Source organism: Natrix helvetica (assembly GCF_964273705.1).
Source record: "Natrix helvetica genome assembly, chromosome: 3".
In the NCBI taxonomy this organism is placed as follows: Eukaryota; Metazoa; Chordata; class Lepidosauria; order Squamata; family Natricidae; genus Natrix; species Natrix helvetica.
The window spans coordinates 177,726,798-177,750,100 of record NC_138549.1 but is presented as its reverse complement, the minus strand read 5'-3'; the positions used below and the strand labels follow the sequence as shown (position 1 = coordinate 177,750,100).

At 50.2% G+C, this 23,303-nt stretch overlaps 1 protein-coding gene across 1 annotated transcript; it reads right to left on the bottom strand.

The window, feature by feature from the left end:
- Positions 1-14,615: 14,615 nt before the first annotated feature.
- LOC309388553 (waprin-Phi3-like) lies at positions 14,616-19,759 on the bottom strand. The gene is made up of 3 exons (XM_081945960.1): positions 19,545-19,759; positions 18,485-18,619; positions 14,616-14,818 (listed from the first exon to the last, which is right to left on the bottom strand). Exons 1-3 carry the CDS (start codon positions 19,639-19,641, stop codon positions 14,808-14,810), a joined length of 243 nt encoding a protein of 80 aa, XP_081802086.1. The 5' UTR covers positions 19,642-19,759; the 3' UTR covers positions 14,616-14,807.
- Between the last annotated feature and the right edge of the window lie 3,544 nt (positions 19,760-23,303).

Sequence of the window (23,303 nt, the reverse complement as noted above, 5' to 3'; positions counted from 1 at the left end):
TTAAAAACAATTCCCCTAAAATACCAGTTAAGAAATATGTCTGCCAGGAGGTAACAGTTATGATTATGCCAGGCCAGCCAATCGGAACAGGTGAATCTTCAATTTTTGTCGGAAGGAGCGGAAGTCAGTGGTGGTTCTAATGTCGGGGGGGGGGGGGAGGTCATTCCAGAGGGTTGGGCCCATCACAGAGAAGGCCCTACTCCTTGGTGTCGCCCGTTGGCATTGCCTAGTGGACGGCACCAGGAGAAGCCCCTCCCTGTGAGAGCGAATTGGCCGCAGGGATATGTGTGGGAGGATGCGATCCCGCAAGTAACTAGGTCCTGTGCCATGGAGCGCTTTAAAGATGGTGACCAAGACCTTGAAACGCACCCGAAAAACCACAGGCAGCCAGTGCAGCTCGCGCAGGAGAGGTGTTACGTGGGAGTACCTAGTACTCCCCATGACAGCCCACGCGGCTGCGTTCTGGACTAGCTGCAGTCTTCGGGCGCGTCCCAAGGGGAGCCCCATGTAGAGAGCATTGCAGTAGTCCAGGCGAGACGTCACCAGCGCATGAGTGACTGTGCGTAGGGCATCCCGGTCCAGTAGGGGGCGCAATTGGCGCACCAGGCGAACCTGGTGGAACGCCCCCCTTGCCACGGCTGCCACATGGTCATCCATTGACAGCCGGGCATCTAGGAGGACGCCCAAATTGTGCGCCCGTTCCACAGGGGGCAATTGTTCGCCCCCTATGGCCAGCGATGGGGTCAGCTGGCTGAACCGAGGTGCCGGTAGCCACAGCCACTCAGTCTTGGAGGGGTTGAGTTTGAGTCTGTTGTCCCCCATCCAGACCCCGACGGCTTCCAAACACCGGGACATCACTTCGACAGCCTCGTTGGGGTGGTTTGGGGTTGAAATGTACAGCTGAGTGTCATCAGCGTAGAAGTGACACTCAACCCCCAAACCACGGATGATCTCCCCCAGTGGCTTCACATATGCGTTGAACAGGAGAGGCGAGAGGACCGACCCCTGTGGCACCCCACAAGTGAGTGGCCTCAGGGTCGACCTCTGCCCCCCTGTCAACACACATTGCGTCCGGTCGGAGAGGTAGGAGCCGAACCACCGCAAAACGGTGCCTCCGACTCCCATCCCCTCCAGCCGGCGCAATAGGATACCATGGTCGATGGTATCAAAAGCTGGTATTTGAAAATACCAGGTCTGAATCCTAACTTTTAGTAGGACAATGTGGAAGCCATGAGATACTCCTATTATTATCAACATTTAATGCAGAGACAACCCATTTTCATTCTCTTGGCTCACCAACTGCTTTCTGCAGGGGGGCTTCTGCCAGTGGCCAAGGTGGACCTCAGCCCCAGCTGTGCCTCATCCAGTCCAGAAAGGCCCAAATCCCCTTGGGATGGTTCAATTGCTACCACACCAAGGACTTCCATACACTCCCAGTCCTCCCTCTCGTCTACCTGCTGGTGACCGGATGGAAGTTGAAGGATTTCCCAGCTACTCTACTTCCATCTGAGCAACAGTGGATCCAGGAGGTTTGACTGGCTGCAGTGGTAGATCCCCTGAATCCAGTCCCTGAGACTGCTGGCTGAAAGGATCAGAAGAGCAGGTGATGGGCACAAAGATCGCTCCAGATCCTACATGGGAATGCTGTCTTGCCCTGAAGCCACCAATGTGGTCCTTTCTGGGACTCTAGTTCTCACTGGGGCTGTTGGCCACTGGGGATGGAAAAGATGAGGGTTTGGTCCCTCAAGGCGGCTTGGAAGGGGCCAGGCAGAGAGAGAGAGACCACTTTGGAGCCATTGCTGCCCCCATCCTCAATTTTATAGTTCTCAGGTGGCTTCCAATGTGCCCTTTGGTGCAACAATCCTCTTGGAGGAGCAGGAATGGGGCTGAGATGGAGAGGAAGAAGAGGACATGCAGACGCCTCACCTACAAGCAGCCAAGAAGGACCCAGACTGCCAAGGACTCAGGGACAGATGCTCCTCACCTGAGTGATGGAAGACTCTGCCCAGAAAAAGATGACTCTGACCGAGTGGCATGGGACAGCCCAGGTCTCCTCTGCTTTTGGCCAACCACTGTAACCTTCCCCCACCCCCCAACTCTGTTCTTCAGGCCGTTCCCAGGGTCTCAGGGCAGAGCAGAAGCTCTGGTCAAAGAGCTCAAGAGGATGAAGCCATGAAGGTGTGATTGGAGGTCCACCTGAGAAACAGCTGGAGCTTTGATCTCCTCCTTCGGACCATCTTCTTCTCTGATCATGTCCTGCAAAGCCCACCCCTGCTGATGCAACGTGGCATCCAAAGGGGGCTGGCTGTGGGTCAAGCACAGGAACCCCCCCTCCCTTCCCCAGACCAGGTCCCTCATGCCAAATTCCCTGCCTCACCTGCACCCAGAGGGAGGTGGGGGCATCTGCCCTGCACTTCAGTGACCTGACTCTCCCTCTGTCAGATGTCCTCCAGATGTTCTGGGGACTTCGATTCCCAGAATACACAGGCTGAATGGGATGGGGGCCTTGAGTGCCCAGACATGGATGGGGAGCCCCCCCCGCCCGGCCTTCATTCTTTGCTTGCAGAGGCTCCCCCAGATCCAGGGGCTATTAAAGAGCTTAGAACTTGGTGGTTTTCTTGCAGAAGTTTCCTTATCCAAACTAAGTAATATCATCATCATCATCCTCAGCTAACACTGTTGATGTTCCCTAGTTGGGTCATGAAACGCCTGCAAGAAAACAGCCCAGCTCAGAGAGCCCCAAGGACCCCACAATTCAACCCTCAGCTGCAAATTGTCCCCTTCGTTCACAAAGGAGCTCCTGGCAGCTTCGTCCAAGACCCTGTCCCCCCCCTATACCCCCACCCAGGCCTCTCGCACCCCCTTGGGCAATCTGCACTCACCATCTTGAGCTGAGACCATGGGCCCCATCATCCCCAGCAGGATCACGCCGAGCAGGAGGAGGAAGAGTCTGTCCTGCATGGTGCTGCTCAAGAAATCAGTCTCTTCCCAGGGCTGGCAGAGCAGGAATATAAAGGGCTCCTTCAGGGGGGGGGGGAGGGAGGGGCGAGACCAAGGTGCGCTTTGCTATTGACTCAGGCTTCGCTGCCCCCCTCCCAGGAGCAAATGCGTGGGGCTGGCATCCTTGCCCGAGGCATTCAGGCCCCAGACACGCAACCTCCTCCTCCTCCGTACGCAGCTGCAGCCCAGCCCCTTCTGCGTCCCCCGCCACCTTCGCCACCTGATGGGTCTGCAGAGTTTGTGTCAATAAAGTTCTTCTGCTGGCAGGCTGCCCGTTGCAGGAATCGAGGCACATCCTGCTTCCTCCCTCTTCAGAGGATCCCTGGGGGAGCCTCCTTGCCCCACCTCAGTCCTGCCCAGAAGGTGGGCTGCACCGTTTCCCAGGAGGACTCGTGACCTTCACGCTATCTCCCCTGGCTGAGCCCAGCTTGGAGAGCTTTCCCTGGCTTGCATCCTCTCCAGTCTTCAGATGGACAGAGTTGAAAGGGACCTTAGAGGTCATCTAGTCCAAACCCCCCAAGCAGGAGACCCTGCCCATTTCTGACAGATGGCAGTCCAGTCTCTTCTTGAAAGACGGCATGGCTGAATTTTTAGGGCCTATGTCTGAGCCTGAGAGAAGTGTCCAAGAACTGGAGGAGGTACCCATTGCTCCTACTTTACGTTGGGTGGAGGAGGAGGAAGCTGAGGCCAATCAGCCTGGCATGGATACTCGCCAGGAGTCCAGACAAGGCCATAAAGAGGCAGATGGGCACCCAGCCTGAAAGCCCCAGAAGCACAGATTGTGAAGAATAAATCTTGGTAGATCAGCTTATCTTCTTCATTGATCTGATAACTTCCTTACAATGTGGCGGTGCCATTAAACAGAAAAGACATTGATATCAGAAAAATAAATACACAAAGTAATCCTATTGAAAGTGTGCTCAGCAGTGGTTCCTTATCAAGGTTTGCTTAGGCACAAGGGGAAGCCCTGGGCTTTACAGATTTACAGATTCACACAGTTGGAAGGGACCTTGGAGGTCATCTAGTCCAACCCCCCCACAGCAGACCCTACACCATTTCTGACGGAGGGCAGTCCAATCTCTTCTTGAAAGCCTCCAGTGATGAAGCTGCCACAACTTCCAAAGGCAACTTCTCTTTCACGGGTTGATTTTTCTCACTTGTCAGAAAGTTCCTCCTTATTTCCAGGTTGAATCTCTCCTTGCTCAGTTTCCATCCATTATTCATTTTCTGGCCTGTTTTGGAAAATGTGAGCAAGGTTTAGACTAGAAGACCTCCAAGGTCCCTTCCAACTCCTCTGTTACTCTGGCACTTGGCATCATCCATGTTGAATTGATGTGATCCGAACGCAGCCATGTCTATCCTGGGAACCTCTTGCCTTGAGATGCTCTGATACCCCAACATGGTGCCCATCATCGCCTGTGCCTCATAGGGATCCTAGGGCTGGACGAAGCCTTGGAGGTCTTCTAGTCCACCCCCCTCCCAAGGCAGGAGACCTTATACCATCCCGGTCAAAAGGTTGTGCAGTTTTATTTTTGAAGAGCTCCAGTGTTGGAGCACCCACAACTTCTGGAGGCAAATCGTTCCTCTGATTAATTGTTCCTACTGTCAGGATTTCCCCCCTTAATTCCAGGTTGCTTCTCTCTTTGGTGAGTTTCCAACCATTGCTTCTTGTCCTGCCTTTAGGTGCTTTGGTGGATAGGTGGACCCCCTCCTCTTTTCTGTGACAGCCCTTCAAATATTGGAAGGTGCTATCATGTCACTCCTAGTCCTTCTCTTGGTTAAACACACCTGCTCACCATAAAGGTTAGTCTCCAGACTCCTGCTCATCATTCTTGCTCTTCTCTGCATTCTTTCCAGAGTCCTAGCATCGTTTTCCTTCCCCTCCCCATCACCCCTTTCCCCCTTTTATATGATTTCATCCTAATGACAGGAGTAAAGCTTTTCTCCACCGTTTGGAAGATTGCCTTGAAAGTCTTTGGTAATGACCGTCCTTCAGGTTTCGTGCCTCATCCTTTGAGCCTTCAAGTGTTAGGGGTTGGAGCTGCTGGGGCTGCATCCTTCCCAGAAAACTCTTTTAAGGCGTCCAAGACGGAAAGTGGTTATGGGCAGCTGGGGGATCTGCCCTGTACGCAGGGATGCCCAATGGGGCAGGCAAAAACCCCCAGGGGTCAAGAGACGAAGCTTTCCTCCCTGGGCGGAATGGGGCAACTTGCCTCGCCAACACAGTGGGAGAACTCACTGTGGGATAACGTAACAATTCCATTTCATTATTTAAAATAAATAAAAACATATTTTAATTTGTGCCATTTCACATTTCATTCTGTCTCTCCTTTTGCCTCCTTCCTTTAATGATCCTATTCCATGATTTCTTTGATATCAGTGTAACTCTGGTCCTGTGACCAGTTGGCCATGGCAAATTGTTTGGCTGCAGGAATTCGCACCAAGGGCGTTGGGTGTCCAGAATGGCTTTGGGGCAGGAGGTGACCACCCATTTTTTTCGATGCAGGCTAAAACAGCCCGAGTCCATCCACCGTGACCAACTCAAGTGGGTCGGTCTGCGTGGATTCTCCTGGATCTCCCCTTGCAGGGCTCCAGGGTGACATCGTAGCTGCGTGCCGCAAAAGCGCTTTTCAAAACGCAACTGGACTTTCTTGGGTTTTTTTTCCCTTGAAGACGTTTCGCTTCTCATCCAAGAAGCTTCTTCAGTTGTGAAGTTCTGAACCGAAGAAGCTTCTTGAATGAGAAGCCAAATGTCTTCAAAGAAAAAGAAAAACCAGTTAGCCTTTGAAAAGCCCTTTTGGGGCAACCACGACTGAGAATCTCCATGGACACATAGCTGCATGTTGCAAGGATGGAAAGACCAGAGATGGCACAAGGGCACCCCAACATCTCTGTCTCCACGCAACACAAGAGGCCAAACGGAAGTGGAGTCTGCATGTTGTGGGAAGACATCAAACCTCACACTCTACAAAAACACTTTCCTTGGGCCTCGTGTGTCCTTAGGCTGGATTCAGAACACCACGGCTTGTGGTGTGAGTAGTTTATGAGCCTACGAGAAACCTGGCATGGCAGGTGTGAAATATCCCTGAATATTTATGATCAGGAAAAGTAGAGGCAGCCCATCCTGGTGGCTTCATGGACACATCCGCACTGGCTTCTGGCAATAAAACCAACGTGGTTTATAGATTCTTTATAAGCCTCCTATAAAAGGACCTGGGAAGAAGGCCGAGCCTTGATCCTGCCATGGCAACCCTGGACTTTGTTTGTCAGGCTCTGTGGCCACTCCATGGGATGGTGTCTCCCATCTTCCACCTGCAGTAATTACTTTAATCCTTCTTCTGGCTGGTCTCTTCTGCCCAGCATAGCAGGACTTGGAGACTGCGTCAGAATCACAGAATAACAATAGAGCTGGAAGGGACCTTAGAGGTCTTCTAGTCCAACCCCCTGCTCAAGGCAGGAGACCTTATACCTGTGATGGCGAACCTATGGCCCGTGTGCCCAAAGCGGCCCGTGCAACCTTCTCTGTTTGTCTTCTGGGTTTCTGGAGCGCATGTGCCCACAACGACTGGCAGCCCTTCGCGCACGGCAGTGCTGGGGCTTGTGCACGCATGCCAGCCAGCTGATTGTTGGGCGTGCCTGTGCGCCAGAACCTGGGAGTTCGGCTTATCCAGAGCGCGGTCCCTTCACATGCACAGCAGTGCCAAAAGCTGGCCTGTGCATGGGCTGGCAGATTGTCAGGCGCGGACGTTTGGCTCTTCCGGAGTGCGGCCCGACAAGCGTGCATGTGACATTTCCGCATGACCATTTCGGCCCTCGTTGCTGGAAAGGTTCGCCATCTCTGCCTTATACCATTTCAGACCAACGGCTGTCCAGAGAAGCCGGTGGGTGCTCCTAGGGCAAACTGGGGGTATCAAAATGTGAAACCCACCGCTGTCCCCCCCCGGGTTTTATGAGTCCAGGGGGAGGCAAAGTGAAGGGTGAAAAAGGAAGCTGGCAAGGAAACCGATGATGGAAATCATCATTGAAGAGCATTTGCCCAGTTTCCAAGAATCGTGAAACCTGCTTCCATCTGTGAATTGCAGCTGGAGTCGAGTTTTGAAGAAGAGATTGGGTAACCCTTTGTCTGGAGCGGTAGAGGGTCTCCTGCTTGAGTGGGGTGGGTGGGGGTGGGCTGGAAGACCTCCAAGGTCCCTTCCAATGCTCTCATTCTGTTTCATTCTGCTTCTCTTTATTAATTGATTTTGGGGGAGAGCTTCTGGACAGCAAAGGTTCTGAGGGGTGCCTGGTGCCATCTGAGCTTGCTTCTTTTCTGGCAGACGTTTCATTACCAAACTAGGTATCATCATCAGGGCTTCCTGCATCAGCAAAGATTCTCTCATTGATTTTCTGCAGCTCCTCCCTAGAGCTCTTCATAAACTGAGTTTCCTAGGTCTATTCCAACTGCAAGAAATCCTACTGCTGGCATTGCTGCTGGTCCGTGCGCTGTGCGCAAATGCACAGTTGACTATTAATTCTTCTGTACATGCGCAGAACATGAAAAGATGACTAAAAAACCACTGGGGAACTGATTCGGGGGCATGGCCAGCCTGGGCTGCTGCTGGTTCTGCGACCGAGGCCAAAATACCACGGCTGGTTCCTCCGAACAGGAGCAACCCACCTCTGCTTACCATCCTTTGTTTAGTGCCCATTCGGAGTTACAACAGCATTGAAAAAAGGAAGTTTATCACACTTACGACCGTAGCAGCTTCCCCACGGCCACGGGCCAAAACTTCAGCCTCTTGGCAACTGGTTCATATTCAGGATGGTCAGGGTCCTGGGGTCACGTGATCCCTTTTACGACCTTTGGACAAAAGTCCACAAAAGTCCACGGGGAAGCAGATTCACTTAGTAACCGTGTAGCTAACTTCACAATTGCAGGGATTCACTTAACAACTGTAGCAAGAAAGGTTTTAAAATGGGGCAAAACTCACTTAACAACCCTTTTGCTTAACCAAGGAACGATTGGGGACAATTGTTGCTATAACTTGAGGACTACCTGTAATTGTGACAATCCAATTTCTGAATCCATCGTGATTATGCTTAAAAAGAAATCCAAAACGGCCAGTTTCTAAAGCTCAAAGATTTGGATTTTATGGACTCCTAAAGTGAACCTTTGCAAAATTCTAGCACGACACACGTTGCTTGTTTCAATGCTCACCTGAATGCACAATGCACAATGGGAGAGAGAGATTCCTCCTGGCGCTTGGCTAATGAAATCCTGCTCAGGTCACTTGGTTTATTGTTATTGTTTACTTTGCTGTTCACCAGCCAGGATCACGTTGTTTGAGTTGGGCGGCCCCGTAAATCCATTCAGTAAATAAAGTTCATCATTTAACCAAATCCCAGGCTGGCCTCACCTTCTACCATCCGCTTGCGTGGCTTCTGACGGAGATGCCAGGAGGTCATATGAGCAAACCGGTAGTTTAAAAAAATGGAAACCCACCACTGGTGATATCCCTGGGGCAATGCTATCCGCAATGGCTCTCTGGGTCCCAAGCAAAGAGAAGAGGCATTTCCTTTTTTTAAAAAAAGTTTTTTTTTCATTTTCATAACAAATAACCACGTGTATACTGTTACATAACCAACATTATTTTATATTATTAAACATTAACATCAATTTGTCTTATCATCAGCCCCCCAAAACGATTATTGGCTCCTCTGCTCTCCATGCACCATATTTGCACACTGTCCATCACTTTCTTCTCCCTCTCTCTTCCCCTCCTCTACCTCCTTTCTTCCCTCTGTCATCCTTCTCTTCTCTACTTCCCCTTCCTCTCTTCTCTTCTTCTCCAGAAGAGGCATTTCCAGCCCCAGTTACGGAAGAAAATGGGGCACGGCTGAGGTCTCCATGGCAGCAAAACCTGCAGAGGAAGGTCAAGAAGTTGAGTAGCCAAGTTTCCATGAGAGTTGGAGGGGACTTTGGAGGCCTTCTATTCGAACCCCCTGGTCAAGCAGGAGAACCTATACCATTTCACACAAACGGCTGTCCAATCTGTTCTTAAAAGCCTCCAGTGATGAAGAGCCCACGATTTCTGAAGGCAACTTCTGTTCCACTGATTAATTGTCCTCACTGTGGGGAAATTTCTCCTTAGTTCTAAGTTGCTTCTCTCCTTGATAAGTTTCCATCCATTGTTTCTTGTCCTGCCTTTAGGTACTTTGGAGAATAAGTTGAACCCCCCCCCCTTCTTTGTGGCAGCCCATAAAATACTGGACCACCAGTGTCATGACCCTCCCACTCCTTCTTCTCTCTAGACTGGCCAAAGCCAAACCCTCCAGCCATTTCCCGTTTTTCAGCCTCCAGCCCCCTGATCACCTTTGCTCTTCTCTGCACCCTTTCTGGGCAACCACAAGGTCTTCAGGCAAGGTGCCAGGAGAGCAATCTGGAGCCCAGCTGGAGTTTCTTGGTTTGTTTTCTTCTGGAAGACATTTTGCTTCTCACCCAAGAAGCTTCTTCAGAGAACTGAAGGTCCATCTGCCTTTTGAAAAGCCCCTCTGGGACGACCGTGACCTGCATGATGGAGAATCTCCATAGACAGAAGGCAAGCTGAATTCTGCTGGGCCTCTCCAGATGCAGCCCAGACCAGCGGGGGTGGGGAGGAGGAGGCAGGCAAGGGAGCTGCAGGCCTACAAGTCAAGAGACGAAGCCAAGGGCTGGTGGCACCTTGGAGAGCTGCCCTAAGTCTTTGAAAGATCCCATTCCTCTGGCTCCACCTCTTGAACCCTCTTTGAGCACTGCCCATGGTTTAACAGATTAACAGAGTTGGGAGGGACCTTGCAGGTCATCTAGTCCAACCCCCCCGCCCAAGTATGAGACCCTACACCATTTCTTACATGTGGCTGTTTAGTCTCTTCTTGAAAGCCTCCAGTGATGAAGCTCCCACAACTTCCAAAGGCAACTTCTGTTCCACTGGTTGATTGTTCTCACTGTCAGAAAATTCCTCCTTATTTCCAAATTTCTCCTTGGTCAGTTTCCATCCATTATTCCTTGTCTGGCTTTCGGGTGCTTTGGGAAATAGCTTGACCTCCTCCACTCTGTGGCAGCCCCTCAAGATGCTATCTTGTCCTCCCTGGTCCTTCTCTTCCCTGCAACCGTTCTTCATGTGTTTTATTCTCTAGTCCCCTCATCATCCTGGCTTCTCTTCTCTGCACTCTTTGTAGAGTCTCAACCTCTTTTTTATAGTGTAGTGACCAAAACTGGATGCAGGATTCTAGGTGTGGTCTTACTAAGGCTTTTAGAGTGGTATTGATACCTGGTGGTTGCAGGTTGCACGTTGCTTACTCCTATTTAGCTGGTTGTCCACTAAGACTCCAAGATTCCTCTCATAATTCCTGCTATTAAGCCTGGTGTCAAGGCATCCTCCCTCAGCAACCACGAAAGAAACCACTTAACTCCATTTTGCAGAACTAAGAGGACTTTTACTGGTTATTAAAAGATAGCAGCTAAGCAAAGCAAGATCTGGGGCAAAAACAAGCGAAATCATACATATCAATATGTCAACCCCCCCCCTCCCCCGGCAACCCTCATCCCACTGTCCAATCTGCAAATCCCTTAGGTGTCATGTGAGTCCCATCTTCAAGGAGCATCATCAGGTTGGTATGCAGGACGGTTGGCCTTGACTGACACCAAGCACCAGTCTCCAGCAAGCGCAGTGGACGGTGAGGTCAAACTCCCTTTTTACAATCTCTCCTGTGCTTAAACTTCCCCTCCCAAATACCAGCCCCAACTCCCCGTTTCAATGGCAGCCGACAGCAAGCAGCGAGACAGAGGCTGACACCTGTTTCCAAGAGATGTGAGCCTTGGGTGCAGTCCCAAAACAGATGGAACCAGGCTTAATAGCAGGGACTGTGAGGGGGATCTTGGAGTCTTAGTGGACAACCAGCTAAATAGGAGCCAGCAGTGTGGGCCAAAAAAAGACAATGCAATCCTAAATTACATTAACAGAGGATAGAATCAAGAAACCTATGCTTTCTTCTATGACAGTTGTTCTACAACACCGCTGACCCCATGCCAAAAGGGTGCTGACAATGCACCAAGGGGGGCCTTGCAGCTCATCCATGTGTGTGAAAGTCTGTGGCTCAGAACTTCCATGCTGGACACTTTTCCTCCATTCAGCTGAGTCTGGCTTGCCAAACCGCAGACGCCACCTCTGGAATCACGCACGGTTCTTGATTTTGGACCTTGGGGTGGGGGCTCTTGTGTCTTGGCTACTTTGAACATGCCACGTGAGGCCAAGGTCAGGGAGGTCACGTGCCTTGGCAGAGCCGGAGCCCTGGATTGGTCAGAAGCCAAGATTTTGGCACGCGGTGCTTCTGCATAAACAGCCTTGTGTACCTGATGCCGAAAGGTGTGTCCCTTGCGCCCAAGAGGAAAAGAGGGCAGGCAAGCAAAGCCTGGGCACTCCCAAGGAAAACAGAAGGTGGCAAATTCCAGGGGAGGAGGAGGAGGAAGAGGAAGAGACCTAAAAAAAAAACCTCCCAAGGACGCAGAAGGGCATCTTTGCAGCTGGTCCCCTTCCATGTTTACACAAAGACAAACATCAGCTTATCAAGATGGTAATAATAAACACCAGAGCGCAGCATTCCCAGAAAGTGGGGGAAAAGCCATTGGTCACTCTCACCTCCACAGCTGAAGGGCATCATGTGCCCAGAAGGGCCGGTGTAATATAAACCCAGGTACGCGAACTTGGCAGCTATTCCCGAACTCCGAATCTATTCCTGAAAGAGCTCCCCCTCCCCTCCAGCCAATTCCTCTTTCCTGGCTCCCCCAGACTCTTACTTGGGGGGTGGGGGGTGGGGGGGAAACACCAATGCAGACATCCACTTCCATGTACAGGGAATCCTCAACTTATAAACACAAATGAGCCCAATGTTTCCAAGACAGTCGTTAAATGAGTTTTGTCCCATTTTTAGGAACTTTCTCGCCATGGTTGTTAAGTGAACCTCAGCGGTGTGAAAAGTTATTCACATGGTAGAAGGCCTCCAACTCTGGAGAACTGCACTCAAAGTCCTCCTTCCCAAGGCGAGAAATTTACAAAATTAAAGTTACTACAATAGCGGTTGAAGTTCCTGTTTCTGGATCTTGCTGGTTTAGTGACGGCACTTAGCACCAGTTGAAATGTGGAGGGAGGGGGGTGGATTCAGAACAGGCAGATACCCCTAACTCTAGAGATTCACACCCCTCCTGCAGCTGTCCCACCTCCCCCACGTCTTTTTTTGGGGGGGGGGGAGCAACCCAGTGCATCTATTCCTTACTGGCTGCAAAGGGACCTCTGGGATATCAAGAGCAGCAGCCTGGAGATTCTTCCATTTCTCACCAAAATTTGCTATGAAACTTGGCCCCAAAACCAAAAACTTTCTTTCTTGGTTGCTCTCAAACATTTTGGTCTCAAGACCATTTAACTTTCTGAAACATTATTGAGGAGTTTGGGGTTTAGGTCAGTTATATCTGTCAATATTTAGAACAGAATAGAATGGAATGGAATAGCAGAGTTGGAAGGGACCTTGGAGGTCTTCTAGTCCAACCCCCTGCCTAGGCAGGAAACACTAAACCATTTCAGACAAATGGTTGTCCAACATCTTCTTTAAAACTTCCAGTGATGAAGAAGAGAGGGATAGGAGAGGGGGGGGAGAGGAGGAGAGAAAGAAGGAGTGGAAAGGGGAGAGAGGAAGGGGAAGTAGAGAAGAGAAAGATGACAGAGGGAAGAAAGGAGGTAGGGAGGGGGAGGAGAGAGGGAGAAGAAAGTGATGGATAAGGTACAAATATGGTGTATGGAGAGCAGAAGAGCCAATAATTGGTTTTGGGAGTTGATGGCAAGATGAATTGATGTAAACATTTAATAATACAAGATGATGTTGGTTATGTAATAGTAAACATGTGATTATATGTTATGAAAATGGAAAAATAAAAAACTGTAATTAAAAATTCACACGGTTGTTCAGTGAATTCCCCATCGATTTTGCTGGTCAGAAGTTCGCCAAAGGGGATCCTCTGACCGTCATAACTATGAACCTGTTGCCAAACGGCTGAATTTTGATCACACAACCAACTGTGGAAAAACGGTTGCAAGTGACTTTTTCCATTGCCATTGTGACTCAGAATGGTCACTAAACGAATTGCTGTAAGTCGAGGACGACCTGTCGCTTGCTTGGAGACCCTTCTTTCCAGTTCTGGTTTTTTTTTTTTTTAGAAAAAAAGAGGCTTGGGGGTCCTTGGGGGAACCCCCCGAAATGGGTCTCCTGCAGCCCTCAGCCTTAAAGAGTCCCTTCTCTTCCCAAGACCTGGAAAGCCCCCAGCTGGCGGAGACCCTTCCCCTCTCCAGGACGCTCCGGCGCACCCTCTCTTCCCTCCCCGGCATGCGGACCCCTGCCCATGGGATGGGTACCCTCCTTTTCTCGCCGGACCCAACCCGTCTCCCTCGCGGCCCCTCCGGAGGTGGATCCCTCCAGCAGCCCCCGCCCTCCCCGACCCCCGGTTGTGGCTCCAGGGGCGGCGGGGTGGCGGGGCAGCGGGAGGGGGAGGACGGGACCCTTGTTCCGACCCTCGGGGCGGGCAAGACCCCGTGCTCCGAACTGCTGGCCCGCCTCGGAGGCGCTTGCTCGGGGTGGCCGCCCAGCTGCGGGGTACAAACGGCCCGGCACCTCTTCATCGAGGCCGGCTGGACCCTCTCGGTGGTCTCTCCCCGTGGGAGGTGGGGGGGGGGGCAAAGAAAAGGGAGAGGGAGGAGCCCCTTGAGGGAGGGGGGATCGGGGGGGAAATCCGCCCGTCTCTACTCGAGAGTGGGAGTCTTCGCCCGCGGGGAAGGCACTGCGGCGGAGGGGCTGCGGGGTCCCGGCCGACCCTGCTTCTCCCACCCGGCGTCTGTCCCAGCCCCCCTGCAGCCCCCTGGCCGGGAGGTCGGTTCCACGGAAGCGGCGCCATCCGGTTCTCCCCCCCCCCCCCGGCGGCCTTTTACGCCCTCTTGCGCTCGGCTGCCTTTTCTTTCCGGAACCCAAGAGAGCATGACATGATGGGGGTGGTGGTCGTCCCCTCCGACCGTCACGCTTGTCGATCAGAAGGTTAGTCCAGCGGTTCGAATCCCTAGCACCTCATAATGGAGTGAACTTGTAAAAAATGCAAGTAGGTGGTGCGAAGGTAACAGCATTCCGTGCACAAAGACCCAACCAAACTCAGAGACCATAAGGACACCCACCCACCCCCCTTTATCCTCCTCCTCCTCTTCTTCCTTCTCCATTCCACGACCCCTGCTTCCTTCTAGATGATGTTCCTTAGGGGCAATGAAACGTTAACAAAAAACACACCCAACCAAGCTCAGAGAGCACCATGGACCTTACAGTCATAACCCTCCTCTTCCATCCTCCTCCTCCTCCTCCTCTTATCTGCAAGCTCTCCTCTTCTTTCTAGCACTGAAGACGTTCCCTAGCTTTGTCATGAAATGTTTGCAAGAAAACAACCAAACACAAAGAAAGTATCAAGGACCCCACAGTCTTCCTCCTCCACCTCCTCATCCTCTTTGCAAACTGCTCTCACTTTTTGAGAAAAAGGCAGTAGACACCAGAATTTTCAATGCTACATTTATTTGAGGAAGCCTCATTTCTGGAGAAATGGACTTTGTCCAGCCCAAAGCAGCTGGTGGGAAGGTGGCCAGGAGTCAGGAGCAGGGAGGCCCGAGAGGAATGGACCATGCAGCAGGAAGGCTGGGCTGGATGTGGGGATCCAAGACAGGTGAGGGGTGTGTGTGGCTGCTTCCTTTGTCAGGTCTTGGGGCTCCTCAGAGAGGTCCTGGGGAAAGAGCAAAGGGGAGAGGAGAAGGAGGAACAGAAGATGCATCTCTGTGTGAATGGGACTTCTTCTTCCTGGTCCACAGAAGGTCCCTGTGAATGGAATGCAATGGGCCAGAGTCCCGGAAGAATAAGAGGCAGCAGATAGTCTGAGAGAAAGAGGGGGAAGACAGCCTCTTCTTAATAGTTCCCAGAGAATGTTGTGGATTCAGATAGAGGAGTCTTTAATCTGGCAAGATTCTGTCTATAGGTGTGGAACAATACCTGGAAGAATCACCACGTCAACTCCTAAATAGTTCCCAGAGTATATCCTTGGTGTAGATAGGAGGCAGTTTTAGCGTGGCAAGATGCTGTCTCTAGGTGTGGAACCACAAAAATCTAATTAGAAGAATTGCTGCATGTTTTTCTGGACTTTGGGAGCCTTCTGGCTTTGAGGAAAGAAACAGAGCACTGTGGCCCCTCAAGTTTCTTTGGGCCAGTGGTGGGTTTCAAATTCTTTTAGAACCTCTTCTGTAGGTGTGGCCTGTTTTGTGGGGGTGACTTGCCGGCCATGTGACCGGTGGGAATGGCTTGCCGGCCATGTGACCGAGTGGGAGTGGCTTGGCAGGCATGTGACTGGGTGGGCGTGGCCAACTTGTAACATGTGGTGAAACTCACTTAACAACGCTCTTGCTTAGCAACCAAAATGTTGGTTCAGAAACTTTGGCATTTGAAGCACGCAAGTCTTAAAGCTGTCAAGTTACAAGACCCTTGCACCCCTAAGCCTTTAGGGAAATTAAAACCCAGGGGTGTTCAAACTTGGCAGCTTTAAGTCTTTAAGGTTTAGATAGGCCTCTTAGAGGCGGGTGGGGCGATTGGTGAGCCAGCCAATCAGTGAGCGGCGGGCGGGGCAAGCGTGGTGCGGACAGGCAGGGGGAGAGAGCTGGAACCGGTTCTAAACGGCACGGTAGATTTCTATAGAAGAGGTTACAACTGGCAGGAGCCCACCCCTGCTTTGGGCCCTCCTTGATATCAGGGCCACACCTGGGATGAAGTGTGCTCATTCAGCTTCCCGTTCTGCATGTTGTGGGCCCAAAGGGTCCTCACTGGAGAGGCCCTGCCTTGAGTGAGGGGCCGTTCCAGAGCTCCAGCTGATTATTCTCTGGGTCCTGGGAGGCAGAAGGGGGGTGGGGGGAGTGTCTTATTCCGGTCCCAATGCAGGAAGAAGAGAGGCGAGGGACGCCCCCCCCTTGTGTCCCCTGGGACCTTCCTTGGGCAGCTGGAGAGGATGCCCTGCAGGAGGAACGAGGCCTGGCTGAGGAGGAAGATTTCCTCTTGGAGGGAGATAAGCCATTCAGAAACGTGACACATACATCAATCAAGGAGAACCCGTTGTGTGAGTTCCTGGTGTGAGGTCAGAGTGTTTGCAGACGAGATGAACTTTTGGGAATGGGACTTCTTCTTCCTGGTCCACAGAAGGTCCCTGTGAATGGAATGCAATGGGCCAGAGTCCCAGGAGGGAGGGGCCAGAGTCCCGGAAGAATAAGAGGCAGCAGATAGTCTGAGAGAAAGAGGGTGAAGACAGCCTCTTCTTAATAGTTCCCAGAGAATGTTGTGGATTCAGATAGAGGAGTCTTTAATCTGGCAAGATTCTGTCTATAGGTGTGGAACAATACCTGGAAGAATCACCACGTCAACTCCTAAATAGTTCCCAGAGTATATCCTTGGTGTAGATAGGAGGCAGTTTTAGCGTGGCAAGATGCTGTCTCTAGGTGTGGAACCACAAAAATCTAATTAGAAGAATTGCTGCATGTTTTTCTGGACTTTGGGAGCCTTCTGGCTTTGAGGAAAGAAACAGAGCACTGTGGCCCCTCAAGTTTCTTTGGGCCAGTGGTGGGTTTCAAATTCTTTTAGAACCTCTTCTGTAGGTGTGGCCTGTTTTGTGGGGGTGACTTGCCGGCCATGTGACCGGTGGGAATGGCTTGCCGGCCATGTGACCGAGTGGGAGTGGCTTGGCAGGCATGTGACTGGGTGGGTGTGGCCAACTTGTAACATGTGGTGAAACTCACTTAACAACGCTCTTGCTTAGCAACCAAAATGTTGGTTCAGAAACTTTGGCATTTGAAGCACGCAAGTCTTAAAGCTGTCAAGTTACAAGACCCTTGCACCCCTAAGCCTTTAGGGAAATTAAAACCCAGGGGTGTTCAAACTTGGCAGCTTTAAGTCTTTAAGGTTTAGATAGGCCTCTTAGAGGCGGGTGGGGCGATTGGTGAGCCAGCCAATCAGTGAGCGGCGGGCGGGGCAAGCGTGGTGCGGACAGGCAGGGGGAGAGAGCTGGAACCGGTTCTAAACGGCACGGTAGATTTCTATAGAAGAGGTTACAACTGGCAGGAGCCCACCCCTGCTTTGGGCCCTCCTTGATATCAGGGCCACACCTGGGATGAAGTGTGCTCATTCAGCTTCCCGTTCTGCATGTTGTGGGCCCAAAGGGTCCTCACTGGAGAGGCCCTGCCTTGAGTGAGGGGCCGTTCCAGAGCTCCAGCTGATTATTCTCTGGGTCCTGGGAGGCAGAAGGGGGTGGGGGGAGTGTCTTATCCCGGTCCCAATGCAGGAAGAAGAGAGTCGAGGGACCCCCCCCCCCCTTGTGTCCCCTGGGACCTTCCTTGGGCAGCTGGAGAGGATGCCCTGCAGGAGGAACGAGGCCTGGCTGAGGAGGAAGATTTCCTCTTGGAGGGAGATAAGCCATTCAGAAACGTGACACATACATCAATCAAGGAGAACCCGTTGTGTGAGTTCCTGGTGTGAGGTCAGAGTGTTTGCAGACGAGATGAACTTTTGGGAAAAGCTGTAACTGCCAGAACTTTTGTCAGCTTGAATCAGGCTCTGCCAAACCTCAACACCGGCTGTTGCCAGGAAGGAAGCCCCAGAATGAGGGAGGAGGGAGCTCCAGGGCCCATGAAAAGTTACAAAAGTAGATGGGAAAGAAAGAAGAAAGAAGAAAGAAAGAAAGAAAGAAAGAAAGAAAGAAAGAAAGAAAGAAAGAAAGAAAGAAAGAAAGAAAGATGATGGGAGGGAAAGGAAGGAGGGAGGGAGGGAGGGAGAGATAAAGAAATGACAGAAGGAAGGAAGAAAAGAAAGAAAAAGAAAGAAAGAAAGAGGGAGGGAGGGAGAAACACAAAGAAACTAAGAAAGAAAGAAGGAAAGAAAGGACAGAAAGAAAGAAAAAGATAGAAAGGAAAGAACAAAAGGAAGGAAGAGAGGAAGGAAGGATGCAAAGAAAGGAAGGAAGGAAAGAAAGGAAAGAAAGAAAGAGGGAGGGAAGGGAAGGAGGCAGGGAGAGAGAGAAAGAAAGAAAAAGATAGAAAGGAAAGAACCGAAAGAAGAAAGAGAGGAAGGAAGGATGCACAAAAGAAAGAAAGGACAGAAAGAGGAAAGGAAGGAAGAAATAAAGAAAAAGAGAGGAAAACAGAAATAAGGAAGAGAGGAAGGAAGGATGTGAGGAAAGAAAGGAAGGAAGGAAAGGAAGGAAAGAGAAAGAAAGGAAGGAGGAAAGAAAGAAAAGAAAAAGTAGAATGGAAAGAACAGAAAGAAGGAAGGAAGAGAGGAAGGAAGGAAGGAAGGAAGGAAAGGAAGGAAGGAAGGAAAAAGAAAGAAAGGAAGGGAGGAAGTCTCAAAGCCTTCCCCTTACCTGGGGGGAAACACTCCATGGCGCATCCCACCGGGCAGCATTTCTTACTCCCTGGGCAGCCGGAGTCGCAGGCGCACTGCTTTTCACAGGGATAGTCAGGAGGGATTTTGATCTTGGGACACTCGCCTGGCTTGACTGCAGAAACAGAAGAGGGACACTGAGAGGGCAGCTTCCCTGCGTGTGGAGCTCCATTTACACGAATGGCGAGCACACAGCCTAGTCTTATATAAATAAATATAGTTTTCATCAGTATTTACAGCAGACAAGATAGGCTGACAGGAGCCTCATGAGGTAAATCAACCAAGGGAAATCATCATGAGGTAAATTGCAGAGCGCACAGGAGAAAAAAAAAAGGGGGGGAAAGGGGGGAAACTGTCCCTCCACACCCACAGCAAACAGTCCCACGGGAGACGGCCTCACGCCGGACGGAGCCAGCACTCTTCAGCCACGTAAGGTTCTAGGAACTATTTTGGACCCTTTCCTAATCAATTTTCTTTGCTACCATCTAGCTATTGTGCTTTGCTTCTGCTCAATAAAGATAATCTGCTTGCTATTAAAAATATTTTTGGTTGCATTGTGAAGCAACCAAAATTTTCATGATTTCCATTCAGGTGGCAAAGGCATTTGCAGCCCATCTTCTCTGAAATTAATTAACAGACATTAACAGAATAACAGATTTGGAAGGGACCTTGTAGATCATCTAGTCCAATATCCCACCCAAGCAGGAAACCTATACCGTTTCTGACAGACAGCAGTCCAGTCTGCCCAGCAGTCTTCTGTTCAATTGGTTGATTGTTCTCAGAAAATTCCTCCTTATTTCTAGCTTGATTCTCTCCTTGATCAGTTTCTATTCATTGTTCCTTGTCTGGTCTTCAGATGCCTTGGAAAACTGCTTGACCCCCTCCTCTCTGTGGCAGTCCCTCAAGTCTTGAAAGGCTACTATCATGTCTCCCCTGGTCCTTCTCTTCACTAGACTAGCCATGCCCGGTTCTCCCAACTGTTCTTCATATCTTTTAGCCCCCAGTCCCCTCATCATCTTTGTTGCTCTAATGGTACTTACCTTTTGGAGGACAAAATTTTTTGGTGGCCTTTGCTGTTGCCAGTTGAGTGGAAATAATGAGGAGACCAGCTAGGAGTAGAAGAATGCAAGGTTTCATGATGCAGCTGAAGTCCAATTTGAAGTAGCAAGAATTCTTCGTCTCAAATGTGTATTTCTAATCTCACTTGGACAGGGGAGGTTCTGCAGGGAGGGTCAGATGAGGCAACATCCTACGATGGATTGTTGGCATGTTGTGTGCAAGAAAGGGGTGTATCCAGGAGAGGAGATCTTTGCCTGAAGCCAAGTAGAACGTGCTGTTGGTCAATCTGGCCTTGGTCAATCTCTTGACCTTCCTTGTTCTCCTCTCGGTTTTCCATGCTTTGTGTGTCAAAGTTCTCCAAGGGGACAGAAGGAGAACTTTACAGTTATTTACAGTTATTGCAATAATGGTTGAATCTCCTACACTACTGGATCATGATCCTTTGGTGTTGCCCTTCAGTTGAGTTGTGTCCTGAATGAAGCCAGGATGAAGTGGGGAATCCAGAGCAGGTAGATGGCCTCCATCTCTGGAGAACTGCACTCTTTCTGGGCCAAAGATCATCCTCAATCTTTCCTGAAGGGCCAATTGTTTCTTGCCACCCCTTTCTCACCAAGGCCAGAGAGGAGATTCATGTCTTGCAAATGAAGGTCAGCTCCTTGGATGGAAGCCCTTTATGTGGAGTCTTGCAAGCAGATATGAGGCTGTCCACTACAAGTGTTGATTCAGCGGCTCTGGTGTTCTCAGGGATAGGAGTCTTTTAAGACAGACAGGGGGACTGTAGGAGAAGACCAGGCAGAGCTGGAAGGTGGAATTAAATGCATGATCCATTTAGAATCATTGCATTCCCACAAGTCCAGCACTCCTTGAATTTAGTTGAGCCTTACCAAGCACTGACTTAGTGCTGACTGTTAGTTGACTAGATTCTTGTGTTTAGGCTATAATAATAAAATCTCTGTGCTTAAATTCAACAAATTTAAGTGACATAATAGCAGCGTTGTAGTCTCTCAGGGGCTGCCACAAAGAGGAGGGGCCACCTATTCTCCAAAGCACCTGCGGGCAGGACTAGAAGTGATGGATGGAAACTAATCGAGGAGAGAAGCAACATGGAACTAAGGAGGGACTTCCTGACAAAGCAGTTAAGATTGATGCTTTGGGGTTTAAAATATCAAAGATTCTTTGAGGTTGTTACAGGGGAACACACCCCAAAGAAGCAAGGGAAGAGTTCATTTCACCTGGTTGCAGGTGTGGGCAGACCGGGAAGTCTCCTGGCTGCTGCTGCTTCTCTTGGAAGACTGAGGCATGGTCTTCCTTCTCCTGTTGGGTTCATCTTTCCCTTGGACCTCTTAGCAGGAGAAGGTCTTGAGGTTCACTCCTACATTCTTGGTTGAAAAAACAAGTTGGATATTAACCTTTAACTATTTGCACTCATTCCATAAGCACATTCCTTGACTATTGTCTAGCTGCACTATTGTCTGGTGCATTTTGTACTTGCTTGAAGTACAAACCTGTTTGCTGAGAAATTAAAAAGGCAAGGAATGTGTGTGTTGTCATGCTATTGACTACCAGGAAGAGTGACCAATAAGTAGAGGCAACTGGGGTGGTGGTCCAGCTTTGGAAAACATATTGGGGATTTTGCACATACAATGGATAGCCCATTTCCTTTGGGGGCAGAAGAAAGAACTTCCGGGCTCTAGATGGACAGTAGAATGTCCCATAGATAAATTAGAAAGAGGACTGTTCTTGAATGGCTGCAAAAGGGGAACTGGGACAAGGTTTCCCACTGTCATTTCACCAAGATCTTTATTTTGCCATGATGGAAAATAATGCACTAGCTGGAGACACCAGAGAGTTTTCAAGGATAACCTCATGTTAGCAGAATTACAGAGATCCCAGTCAGAAGATGACCAGAGCATGAGTGAAACTCTTCAGGGCCTCCTGCTCCAGGTGAGATGGACTTAGATAAAAAAATCCTGCAATGTCTGTAAAGATTCTCAGTCATCCAGGTCATGGTTGTCCAAAGAAAGTCAGAGACAAAGTCAAGGGGCTGAAGAAGCTTCTTGGATGAGAAGCAAAGTATCTTAAAAGAAAAAAAAAACAAGGAAGTCCAGTTGCCTCTTGAAAAAGCACCTTTGGGACAACTTCCTGTAATGTTTCCTAATTTGGGTCATGAGACGCCTGCAAGAAAACAAGCAAGTTCAGAGAGAATCAAGAACCTCTCATGTCAACCGCGAGCTACAAAGATTCTCCTTTATTAGTACAAAAATGTCCACTCTGCTCTTCCAGAAGAGTCCAGGGGTTTTGAGCCAAGTCCTCATAGGCAAGTACCGTAGGTATGTCTAGCCAAAGAAAGAGAAGGATTAGGGGTGGCATGAGAGCAGTCTTCCAGTACTTGAGGGGCTGTCATAGAGAAGAGAAGGTCAACCTATTCTCCAGAGCTCCTGAAGGCAGGACAAGAAGCAATAGATGGAACGACATCAAGAGAGGGGAAAGCAACTTAGAACTAAGGAGAAATTTCCTAACAGCCAGAACAATTAATCAGTGGAATGGCTTCCTTCCAGAAGTTGTGGGTTCTCCATCACTGGAGGTTTTCAAGAAGAGGCTGGGCAGCCATTTGTCCAGAATAGAATAGGGTCTCCTGCTATAGGCAGGAGATTGGACTAGAACAAGGGTTCTCAAACTTTTCTTCAAGACAGATGCTCTTTAAATATCTTTTGTGGCCACGGACCCCCAAGACTAAAGTCAAGATTTAAATCATAACATTTCTTCAAGCTTTCACAGACCCCCATTTGATGACCCAAAGTGGGTCTGCAGAACACAGGTTGAGATCCACTGGACTAGAAGACATCTAAGGTCCCTCCCAACCTTATTATTCTATATTCTACAGCCCTTTTAGGAACCAGAGTTGATGCTGTCCAACTGAGGCTTTCACAGTGGTGAAGCTGCTGTTTCTGTTTCTTTCTGTTTTATTGGATTTATATGCCGCCTTTCTCCCAAAGGACACAGGGCGGCGTACAACATTAAAAAACACACATCCCGAAAGTTTTTTAAAAAGATTAAATCCATATCCAAAAAAACAAACCGAATTTAAAAGACAATACATTTAAAATAAGTTAAAATTAACAGGTCAGGCCAGCTTGCTGGAAAAGCCAACTTTTTAGGGCGCGTCGGAAGGACCGGAGGTCAGGGATTATGCGAAGCTCCGGGGGCAGCTCATTCCAGAGGGAAGGCGCTCCCACAGAGAAGGCTCTCCTCCTGGGGGTCACCAGCCGACACTGCCTGGCCGATGGCACCCTGAGGAGGCCAACTCTGTGGGATCGTATTGGACGGTGGGAGGCTACTGGTGGCCGTAGGTGGTCTCGCAGGTACCCTGGGCCTAAGCCATGGAGCGCTTTAAAGGTCATAATTAATACCTTGAATCGCACCTGAAAAACAACCGGCAACCAGTGCATGCCGCCTAAAAGGGGTGTAACATGGGAGCACTAAGGTACCCCCATGATAATCCGTGCGGCCGCATTCTGGACCAGCTGAAGCCTCTGGGTGCTCTTCAAGGGCAGCTCCATGTAGAGAGTGTTGCAGTAGTCCAGCCGAGAAAGGACGAGGGCATGAGTGACTGTGCACAGAGCATCCCGATCCAGGAAGGGGCGCAACTGACGTACCAGGTGAACCTGGTAAAAGGCCCCCCTGGTCACGGCCGTCAGGTGTTCTTCTAAACTAAGCCGCATGTCCAGGAGGACTCCCAG